Here is a 12,231-nt window from a genome sequence, read left to right as displayed (position 1 = left end):
TCTGGTGCAGTCCATGTGGAGGAGATGCACTGCAATACTTAATGCAGCTGGTGTTATGCATGTTAATGCAAATACTGACTGTTTTACTTTTGTTATCTGTTTGTACAGATGAACGTGGTACCTTCAGGCCTTTTGAAATTTCTCCCAAGTATGAACCAGTCTTGTGGAGGTTCACAATTGGTTTTTCTGAGGTCTTGGCTGATTTCTTTTGATTTTCATTTACATTTATGCATTTGGTAGATGCTTTTATACAAAGCGACACTTATTACAGAGACAATACACCCGGAGCAACCTGGAGTTAGTAGTGGTGGCTATGGGGATTGAACCAACAATCTTCTGCTTACCAGTTCTGTGCTTTAGCTCCACGTCATGATGTCAAGCAAGTTTGAAGGTAGGCCTTAAAATACATTCACAGGTACACCTCCAATTCTGTACACCTCCTATCAGAAGCTAATTGTCTAAAGGCTTGACATAATTTTCTGGAATTTTCCAAGCTGCTTAAAAGCACAGTTAACTTATGTAAACCTCTGACCCACTGATATAGTCTGATGATATAGTCAGTAAAAAGTGAAACGATCTATCTGTAAACAATTGCTGGAAAAAATACTTGTTTCATGCACAAAGTTGATGTCCTAAACGACTTGCCAAAACTATAGATTGCTAATATTAAATTTGTGGAGTGGTTTAAATAAATGAGTTTTAATGACTTAAGACTTCTAATGACTAAGTGTATGTAAACTTATGACTTCAGCTGCAGCTACTCACTTTATATGAGAATGCACTGCATTAAAACTAATTGTGTGACGATAACTGCATAACGACTTATAGTGATGCTCACTTGTAATGGGAAAGGCAAGAGTGCTCTGCTGTCCTCTGCTGTTAGATGATGCTCAGAGAAGCGCTCGCGCAGTGGGCGACTGCAGTTCCTGAGACCGAATCAAACGGAACGGTAACCACGGATCAAATGTGACGATGGGGAAACGCAGGATACCAAATTACGGATAATTGTGTCGGTAATATTCGGTCAGTATTTTAAAAATAGCCAAACGAAAGAGGTATGACGATGAAGATGCTGTTGATACGCCAGGAATCGCGAGACCGTTGATCGCTCTCATCAGATGCTGATAATGATCGCGCGACCTGCGTGATCTCCTCCTGCTGGTAATGATGCTTTTACATTCAGATTCAACTACAAACACGGGAGCGACTCACAACCAAACACATCCCTAGAATATCATCTTATTGATCTAGCTGTGTTTAGGCACCGTATATCATCACATTTATTTAATATAAAGGCGCATAGGGACTTAAATTAAGATAGCATGGCCGTGTGCTTAATGACTATGATGCCTATCCGTTATCATGTAGATGCTGTGTCTTCATTCCCTATTATTTTAATGATGCAGTTGTTTTCACGGTGTTTCTTGATTGTAGTGTACAATTCTCACGTTGAGTCACGTCAGTGCGCGCGCTGTCGTAATGTAAAGGTGCGGTGTTACTTCTGTCATTTACAGTGGGCCTATATTCATAGAGCACTCCATAGTAACAAGGAAAGATGCGATAACACTACCAAAACGAGAGGAATGATTTGAAGCCAGAAGTTTTAACGTCAGCAGGAATGACATAATGCTTTCGACTGGTCCGTTAGCTCAACACTAGAGTGTATTCATTGGCTCAGGCGAATGATGTGATGTGGAGATGCTGGAATGATGGATAGTACACTGATTAAATGTGAGTTGATAGCTGATGTAATGCTTTATGTTCATGATGTAACAACTACAGCGACACAATAACAGTAATTGTAATTGTGCACATTGCTTTTACTCACAACTTCAAACGCATCGCATAATATCCAGTATTAACCAAGATTTACACAGTCATTCTGTTCAGAATGCTTCACTCGTTGCCTATATGATGAATTCTCTGTCACTTTTAAACCATGAGCCTTCGGGACATTTATGTCTTTTTCATTTTTCAATAGTTTTGGCTGTGTTAATCCCAAAGGTATGCATTTTTGGGGTAATTTTAATATTTCATCCTCAGTTCCTATAATAAATCTACAATACACTGTGTACACAAAATAGTTACACTCAGGACCTTAAAGGACAAAATTGTCCCCATTGAAACCATTAAAACTGCAATATTTGATCCCAGTACCATTAAAGCATAAAATCATGAATTCTATGATATTATGCTTTCATTCCAGAGCCCTGGCTTCAAAATGTAAACCTTTAATATTTTCCACCAGATGTCGCCATTTATCCTCATGTTTAGCCTATGGAGCAAATACATGCTATTTTCCTGTTCTCTGTTTGCTGTATTATAGAGCACTGCAGGCCAATTTAATAAATTATTTATTGCTAAAATTGTGTGTGTGTGTGTGTGTGTGTGTGCGTGCGTGTGCGTGCGTGTTAGTGTAGTGGTAGTGCGGTAGTGTAGCGGTTAGCGTGCTGCGCTACGAACCTGGCGACCCGAGTTCGATTCCTGCTCATGGCCAACACCAGTGACGATTATCTGAACCGGTCCCTGGCCTCCCCTAGATCGACTCAGCCTAAAATGAGTACCTGCTGCGGTGTGTAAAACATTGTCACTGGGGAGACAAAAGCGGTCGGGCCACCCACCCCCTCGTGTACTGTTTCCGGCCTTCATAGGTGCTCACTAACAGCACTTGCCCCTACAGTCTGTTAACGCTAAATGGGGGATCTTTGTCTTTGTGTGTGTGTGTGTGTGTGTGTGTGTGTGTAAAAAACAACAACAGTGGCATTATTATACAAACTGGCATTTAAAGGGTTAAAAATCCTGAAAATGAATGAATATTTGGTAACTATGATCAGTACTGATGTTGATTTAAAAATATTAAGTAATTAAAAGTGGGAAATAATATTATTATGGCAGTTTTTTAAGCAGATATTTTTGTCATCTAAGGACCTCTGAGTAACTTATTTAAATTGACACACATGGTTTAAGTGGCTCCATAACAGCTCTTGTACCATTAACTCGCAGGATGCGGCCTTTGAAGACTCTATTGCCATACATAATCAGCCCTTGTGTGCAGCAAGAGAACTCAAATGCCCTTTTGTGATTCAGGAAAGCAGAATTGGTTTATTTGTTTTTATGTCTGTGACTTGGGGGAGGGGGTGTTTCCACAGATGTCAACATCTGAATGTCTGTGCAGGAGCTTCCTGGTTTTGCATCACCTTATCTGAGTCCCAGACAACCTGAAAGGTGAGTAATAGAGTGTTCGAGAGTTAACCTGTAGAATTAAGATATGTACCATTTGCAAAAGCTATGAGTCAGGATTTTTAAGAGAGTGCTCAATGTCCATTAATCAAAGGAATGTAGAATCAACACTGAATGAGAAGAACATGAAAGAGATAGATAGATAGATTGATTGATTTTGGATTTTCATAGTTTTAAAGGAATAGTTCACCCCAAAATGAAAATTATGTCATCATCATGTCGTTCCAAACCCATATCAACATTTTTTTATGTAGATCTCGAAACAAAATATTTTGATAAATGTTCAGGTTGTTTGTATTTAATACAATGAGAGCAGACAGTGATTATGGGCTGTCATATAACACATAAGCTTTATTCCAAGTCTTCTGAACCCATACAATAGCTAGAGGAATAGACAGAAAAGTAAGTCCCTTTTCTCTGAAAATCTTGCTTTTTTGCTTCAGTATTTTCAAACTTAGCGCGTCACAATTGGTTACAAGACACGCGAGAACCAGTGGTGTTCTGACTTCATACCTGGTGCAATGCATCTTGAAGCACCAAGTTTGAAAATGCTGTACAGAATATGGTATTGGCCAAAATTCAGTGAACTTAAACCATGTCCTAACCATAAGCTACATAATAGACTCCATTAAATAGAGCGTGATGTGATTAAAGATATCTCTTCCATGTTAATCAGAGTTTTTGTCCTAACCAGCCACAACCACAATGAGAGACATGCCATTCTGTTGACTGCTTGGTTTCTATTTTTGCGTTGACGTGTTTCCTCATAACTGTTCATTAAACATAAAATATATTCTGATTGTTCTAAAATGTATTAGTGGATTTTGCCGATACGAAAACTAAGGTGGTGGAAAAAACAGAGAACTGATTAATAGGCTAATCGTTTTTAAAATTGATTTATAGATCATAAATAAATCATAATTCTTAGTCTTTACTATGATGTGAACAGACTACAGTAGAGACTATGAAAGTAAATAATGAATAAAATCTTAGATTTGCTTTATTGTCCAAACAAAATCCCCAAAATAACCAGAAAATATGAACATATATGAACAACACTGAAATACACTTACTTATTTCGGTGACTCTTATTTTGAAATTACGGAGACGTGGCTCTATTACAATGCTGTATATTGAAGTAGTTACCAAGTTAAGCCTTTTTATAAGCCAGATTTGTTTTTAAATTATTATTATTATTATTACTCACAAGTTAACAAGTTGGTGACATAATGTATGACGTTTCCTATATTCACAATTTTTTTCATGCCCTCACTTTAATTTATAAAACTTCATTTATCTAACCAAAATAACCAAATTTGCATTGAAGTGAGAATGAAAATATGGATGGATATTTTCAATGACGAAAGACTGTAGAATTGTAGAATCATGTAGTATAGAGGAACATGGAGGAATTAAAAAAACTATCCGCTTTGATTTTTGCCTGTCTGCACCAATTAATCTGTAAAACCGTTAAATCAGTCTACCTCTAATTTGTATCAATGCGCAGCACCCATTGCTGATTTATATTTTTGTTGCATAGCAACGTTCTATTTACTGTCAGGAACTATATCTTCTAATGGAAAAATGGCATTTAATGATTTAACTTAGAAATATTGCATTTTAATTCAAATTCATTGCCTTAATTTTTTATTATGTGGCAACTTCTTTTTATAAAAGCAATAAGGCACTTTTCTGCCATTTGATTTACTTAAGCAATAAGGTACGAGAGGCTGTTCCATATTCTGAATATATTGTTTGCTCCAGGTCGTGCCTATATTTACACTATAGCACGGCCTCTCGTACCTTATTGTTTAAGGAAATCATGAAATTAAACATTAACTAAATAACAACAAAATCCTGATATTTGAAACCCTTTGAGTAGCTGCATCGCAGCTTATTTTATTTTAAAATATTTTCACAGATTTGCTGCCATACATATTGAAATGCTTGCTTTTGATTTTTTTGTTGTTAGTGTAAGTTGCAGCCTCATAACGCAGCTTTTACAGGCCTTGGTTAAGCTGTGGAATTAAATGGACCTTTTGTGTTGTGTAGAATGATTGAGGAGGGAAGTAAAAGCAGCAAGTCCATGGTGGAGAAGAGACAGCTCTTCATGGAGATGAGTGAGTTGCTTTTAGAGTTATCAACAGCCTTAAACATTTCCTGCACAATACATTGCACACACACATAAACAGAGGCCTTGTCAAATCCTGTTCACCCTACACACTGCCACAGGGCAAAACACTGGCAGAGTATCGATGGAAAACAAAACTAATTTTGAGCAAATGCCAGAATCAAGTTGATGGTCCATGTAAAACAAATATGAATCCTTCAAAGAATGATGAACATTATATATTGTTGCTGCCTTTGAGGTTCATAAAGGGTGTGAAAGTATGTTTGCCCATGTCGTAGTCCAGGGGTCGGCAACCTATGGCACGCATGCCAGCAGTGGCACATGGAGGGGTAATCACTGGCACGCCAGCAATGGCGAGAGAGGAGTAGACTATTTTATTTATATAAATTCTGCATCTGCATTCCAGTCTACATCTTGATGTAGTCCTTCCTCTTGATCACAAAGCGTGTTTTCATCAGCTGAATGGGAGGCTAAACAAAAAGTTAAAATGTGACGAGACTGCAGTATACCCAACAGACTCATGCCGCGCGTGCAAGCCATTAGTGCATCACGAGCCGGCAGCACTCTTGTTTAATAGTGTGCTTTTAATAGTGTGGTCGGTTGCTTGGGGCCTCAGAAATTGTAAACACGCCCCTGATATCATAATCATCAGGACTTGCGCAACATTTTCACTCAAACATTTATGCTGATAATATCATTTGTAATGAAAAATAAACGATTCAATTACAAAAATGCAAAATAGAAACATTTTCACAAGTGGACTCATAGTTCGGAAAATTGCATACTTTTGCATGTTTTGTGGCGTTGGCACAGCCATTGACCAGGAAAATAAAAAATGGCACTCCATGTCAAAAAGAGTGCCGACCCCTGTCGTGGTCCATTGATTACACCCCTTTAAGGGTCTTGGCAACTTAAAAGTGACAAAAATAACTGATGCATGTTATTTTCACCAGGGGCACAAAACTTTGATGTGATTCGTCTTTCAACATATAGGACGGCTTGCAAGCTACGGTTTGTTCAAAAAAGGTGCAACCGTAAGTACTGCTTTTTTATTTTAAATGGTATCTTTACTTAGATATTCAATTTCCTCAAATGCCACTGTATGTGTATTTGTTTTAGTTACTGTGTGGTATCACGAGAATGTTTGTCAGCTTTATTTTAATGCATGAAAAACAGTTCTAACTTCCTAAACATGTCCATGCTTACTCACCTGAGTTCTCAATGGGTTTCACTTTTATTCACTAATAATTGCATCAATTTTTTTTACTTAAATGCACAGAAAAGGTTCCCACAGCATTTACAACAGACACAAATACACATAATTGTGTTCTTACCCTCATTGTAACATTGACAAATCTAGATTATTCTAAATGAGGAAATGCATGTCCACAGTTAGTAATTAGCATAATACACGCCCATATAAGGCCGCAGCAAATTCTTCTATGAAAGTCCAAATGTGCAATTCTCAAAACCAGTTGAAGCACATATACACTTTTTATACAGTACGTGACTGTGATTTAGACTTCTCAAGCCCAGGGTGACCAGATTCCTGCTTGTGGAAAACAGGACAGCACTCTCCCAGCAAAAATGTAATTGACGTATTCTTAGCTAGGCGCAGATCAATGTGAAGTAGAGGGTGCATCTGCATCTGTAACTGTTGTCATCTTGTACTTTTCGCTGGCAGCAATTTTTCTCAGTGTGCGCTTGTCTTTCAAGAGTTTATCGTAAAATGCAGAGCAGTCCAGTCCAAAATTAAGTTGTACGAAAGGTATTGTCTTCATGACTCGAGATTTATCCAGTGCCCATGCTGCATTCATTAATGAGAACACACGGTCCACAGATGCAGCTGTCCTAGGCAGGCATAAAACAAACTCCACGACCTTGGCTAAGACTCCAAAGTTGATGGTCTTGTTCTCCAGCTCACAAAAAATGTCTGTCCATCTCTCAGACACGGCCATCATGTTCATGTTCCACTCAGTGATGCGATGAGTGACAATGTTTTTTGCGCAAGCCCACTCATTAAAGATCGTGGTTTCGTCAATCAAACTGAGAGCGGGGATTCAGGAGTAGAAGTGTTTGAGGCTGCTCTGAATGTCTTTCCACTCTGGGATGTCTCTCAGTAGGGCCCACTCAAGTTTTTCTGTGTTCTCCAATGAGGGGCTCCAATTTTGGAGGTAATCCATCGATGCTGAATAAAAGTTTCTCACTGCACAAAATAAATCATCCATGTTTCGCATATCACCAGATTCAACCAGGGCATCCAACTGCTTTTTAATATCAGAGGGTATGAATAATTCCTCCAGCCTGGCCTGCAAGACTTTTCTCAGGTCATGAATGTGCAAAACTATTGCCGTGCACAACAGAATGATAAGCAAAAAGTCCTTCAGTTGCGTGCACCTTGTCAGATTCTGAACTTTGCTTCACAAAAAAATTGCTAACACTTGATGTGGCACACTTACTTTTAGCAGCATCCACATGCTTTTTTGTATGAACATGCTGCGCGATGTCGGTGTGGCCTCCATGGGCAATGGAAAAGCGAGCTCCACAAATCACACACCTCACTTTACTTGGCTCTGTCTGTGACTCCTTTTTTAGAAATGTGAACTCTTTTTGAAGATCCTCATTAAATGTACATGCACACTTCCTTGACATTTTTCATCTGACAATTTCATCTGTGTGCTCTTTCAAACTGACTCTTCAATCAGTTCAGTAACTGTACATCTATTGAGAGGGGATTGTAATCCAATCATGAACTTCAAATAACACGGTGTGATTTAATTGGTTTTACAACCCGTATCCTTGGCTACATGTGATTAGAATACTCATGTGACTGAGAAAGCAGCATAGGTGATAGATACATTTTAGGTGAGTGGAAATACGGGACAAAACATGTTTTTTTCAGAGTAAGTCGGGACTCTAGAAAAAGTGCTTAAATGCAGGACTGTCCCGGGAAAAGCAGGACGTCTGGCCACCCTACATTATCCATCTGTGCATGCAACTATAGAATGCAACAGTATGGTTCCGGAAGTAAAAATCCCATACATTTTTTTTCCATGGGGGAATTGATTATTCAAATAACTGATAAACCTTTAAAGACAGGCAATACCCTAAGCTCCAAAGTTGTTAACCGATGGTATATACCTCAGCTGAAGCTATCAGTCCTTCATCTGTGGTTGAATCACTTAGTTATTCGATTTCTAATTATAATATATACAAAAATGCATTTTTCCTTAACACATTCCAAATTAGAGTACTAAAATGTAACAAAAATGTAAGTGCAAACTTATTTATGAATCATAACTTTTGCGTGAAAATGTATTATATTTATTATTAAATTTTCATGCTTAGTGAATGAGGCCCAATATCTTTTCCTGCTGTCACTTCTCTTAAACATTTCTATTGTAGTTCACCTGGTGGACGTGTGGAACATGATTGAAGCCTTCCGTGACAATGGGCTGAGCACGTTAGACCACAACGCAGAGATAAATGTGTCACGCCTGGAGACCATTTTGTCCTCCATCTTCTACCAACTCAACAAGCGGCTGCCCACTACTCACCAGATAAATGTGGAGCAGTCCATCGGCCTGCTGCTAAACTTCATCGTGGCCACTTATGACAGGTGTGTTGTTAGCGAGGGAGATTTGTTTTTCTCTCAGGGGGTCCCTTGTGGCCGGATGTCCCTGCAAACCTGATGGACTGTGAGTCATATGCCCTGTGAGTGAGCGTTTGAAAGAAATACAGTCTCCACTGTCCACTTAATAAGCTTTCAAAAGCACAGTAAGAGTAACATTATGAGTATTGTAATGATAATTTTTGTTAATGTATTTTCTCTTACCCAGCTGAAATACAGAGACAGCTGTAAGCAAGCTATTTGTAGGCTGATTTCCCCTAAAAGTCTGAACACTGCAGCTCTGTGGCTCTTGCTCTTTCAGTTTGAGCACCAAATGTGTTTATCCAACCAGTAACAGTACAAAGATTAACCTTGAATTTGAATATGAGGGAGCTAGCCTGCCTTAAGTTTCAAACACAATGTTTACACTCTTTAGGAAGTCAACCTACGAATGGTGTACTTCTAATCATCTCCGCTAGTGAAAGATGGATATATCGGTTGATTTCATTATTTGATTATAGTATCGGCTGATAACTGTACATGCTTCACCGATTAACAAAAGTCTAGCTCTTGAATCAATTCCAAAATCTACAGACAGCTTTGTCAGTAGAAAATGTATCTTTTCAAATATTTGTACTTTTGAGTAAATATGCAAAATATTTAGTTTACTTTAAGGAATAGTTCAGCCAAAAATTAAAATGATCTGATCATTAACCTTTATGCCATCCCAGATGTGTATGACTTTCTTCATTTGCTGAACTTAAATGAAGATTTTTAGAAGCATTTCTCAGCTCTTATGGTCCATACAATGCAAGTGAATGGGTGCCAAAATTTTGAAGCCCTAAAAATCACACAAATCAGCATAAAAGTAATACATTAGTCTCTAGTGGCTAAATAAATACCTTCAGAAGTGATATGATAGGTGTGGGTGAGAAACAGATCAATATTTAAGTCTTAGAAATTGTTCTCCCTGCCCAGTAGGGGGTGATATGCATACAGAATGCGAATCACCAAAAACAAACGAAGAATGTGAAAGTCTGATCACCCACACCTATCATATCACTTCTGAAGGTATTTATTTAGCCACTAGAGACTAATGGATTATTTTTATGCTGATTTATGTGATTTTTAGGGCTTCAAAATTTTGGCACCCATTCACTTGCATTGTATGGACCATAAGAGCTGAGAAATTCTTCTAAAAATATTCATTTAAGTTCAGCAAATTAAAGAAAGTCATACACATCCATTTTGTGTTCTGCATGAGAAAGACAGTCATTCACATCTTGGATGATATGAGGGTGAGTAACTGATGAGAGAAATTTCATTTTTGGATGAACTATCCCTTTAAATTGTAAATGTCTCAATTGCTATAATCCAATTTCATAGATCAGCAATCAGCCACACAGATCTCTACTTATCTGTATTGCATGGAAAAAACAGTTTTGGTCGACTACTAGTCTCTGCACATTAAACTGGGACAGAAGAAGATATTTTAACAAAGACAAAACTACATCCTCCAACCTTAAAGAAACATCCTGCACTCAAAAAAGAATTTAGCACATTTCAATTTTGTAAATCATATTGAATTGTGTAATGTTTAACAAACTATATATATTTATTTTATTTTATTAAAGGTTACTTTATTAAATTTGATGAATTTTGTTATAAAACTGAAATGCTTACAGTAAATCTTGAGTGTGCCTTCCATTAATATTATATAAAGTGGTGACTATGTACAAATGTTACCCTACTGCAATTTCTGCATAATAAAAATAAGTGCCAAGGAGTTTCACCATTGTAGGATGTTTTTAGTGAACATACTTTTTCTAATCTAATCAATATTCACTCAGTCCCTTTTATCAAATTAATTTGGTTCCCATAACACTCTGAACTGATTCTTTGTCAAACACGTTCTGTTTGCTTACATAATTCCAAAACTAAAGCTGTGCAAACTTTCAATGAAAGTTAAATGTCCTGAAGGCTTCTGGTTAAAATTTAAATCATTTCAGATTATTTGTTGTTTGTGTTTCAGTGAAGGCCACGGGAAACTAACAGTGTTTGCTATGAAGGCCATGCTAGCTACCATGTGCGGTGGTAAAATACTGGACAAATTACGTTGTGAGTATTACACTTGTTGAATAACCAGTACAAAGTGACTTTATAGGGAAAAATTGGACCTTGTCTGGCAAACTGATACATTAAACGGACTACTTATACTGCAATTGTAAGTAAGGGATAATGTACAGTCAGGCGGTTGTTATCATACAATAAACCCAGACAGGGTGATGAGGACCCTGACGTGAATATATCCCACTTATTACACGGCAGGGTGAGCAAGAGACAGACACAGTGGGTGTGGTGTCAAGCCTCGGAGAGGCATTTATTGGAAACAATAATTATAAAGTGTCCAAGGGGGAATAATAAATGGAATCTGGCATCCTCGCGGTGAACGGGGCTCCGTGAAAGGGTGAGGTAGTGTCAATAGGAAGGTCCAGGCACGAGCTGGGTCAGTCGGCCACTCACACTCCCCTCGAGGGGTGGCGGCGTCACTGCTGGCTCCTCAAAAAGAGGTGCAATCTACGTTTTAAAGACAGAGGTGATGAAGCATTATTCCCATCAGGTGTGCTTCATTCACCGCTGACTAAATTAAGCTTATTAATTATGCACCTCTTCTCGCTCTCCCGCCCAACTCCCATCGTGAGCCTGGTTGAAGGGCAGGCCTAAAAGGTGGGGCAATGATGACAAGCCGGAGGGGTGGATCGTTCCGCCACAATGGACATCAAATTTTAATTTGCGTTAAAATTATGCAATTAGAGAAGATAGAAATCGCTGAACAGCTGAAATCAACCTCCGGTTTGTGTCAGAGAATTGTTGATTTTTATTTTGTAAAAATGACTGTCTGACTGCTCATTATTCAGCCCATTACAAGACTATTTGCTAAATAAATACACATGAAACATTGATTTGAGTTGAAATTATTTTATTAGCTTACTTGTAGAGATCGTATAGTGAGCCAAGAAGCAGGAGAGATAGCTCGCGGAACCCAGATGATTGGTCTGATATGTCCTAATCCCAGATGTGCAGTTGTTACAGAGCAATATGTGAACGCTGGATAGTGCCTTTGACCAATCAGCCCTTTTTGGGAAAAGTAAAATAAAAGTCTGTTTTATCCTCCTGCAAAACTATCTTTGTGCTTGCAATTCCATTCATCATGTGCACATTCTTTAATGCAATTACACCAACATCACAG

At 38.2% G+C, this 12,231-nt stretch overlaps 1 protein-coding gene across 6 annotated transcripts in view; it reads left to right on the top strand.

Annotated features, from left to right (window-relative positions):
• The first annotated feature begins 918 nt into the window (after positions 1–918).
• Positions 919–12,231, top strand: part of dtnbb (dystrobrevin, beta b) — a 66,791-nt gene continuing 55,478 nt past the window's right edge. For 4 of the 6 annotated variants that reach the window (XM_052153721.1, XM_052153724.1, XM_052153719.1 and 1 more), the window contains exons 1-6: positions 919–1,161; positions 3,150–3,225; positions 5,293–5,360; positions 6,325–6,405; positions 8,777–8,990; positions 11,014–11,099. In XM_052153721.1, coding sequence (XP_052009681.1) covers positions 3,164–3,225; positions 5,293–5,360; positions 6,325–6,405; positions 8,777–8,990; positions 11,014–11,099 — 511 coding nt within the window. In that variant the 5' untranslated portion in view covers positions 919–1,161; positions 3,150–3,163. Of the gene's footprint in view, positions 1,162–3,134; positions 3,226–5,292; positions 5,361–6,324; positions 6,406–8,776; positions 8,991–11,013; positions 11,100–12,231 lie in introns of all 6 variants that reach the window. The other 2 variants (XM_052153723.1, XM_052153720.1) reach the window with 2 other exon arrangements.

Source organism: Xyrauchen texanus, chromosome 22 (assembly GCF_025860055.1).
Source record: "Xyrauchen texanus isolate HMW12.3.18 chromosome 22, RBS_HiC_50CHRs, whole genome shotgun sequence".
NCBI lineage: Eukaryota > Metazoa > Chordata > Actinopteri > Cypriniformes > Catostomidae > Xyrauchen > Xyrauchen texanus.
Note: the sequence above shows the minus strand (reverse complement) of the source record. Positions and strands in the feature narration are given on the sequence as shown.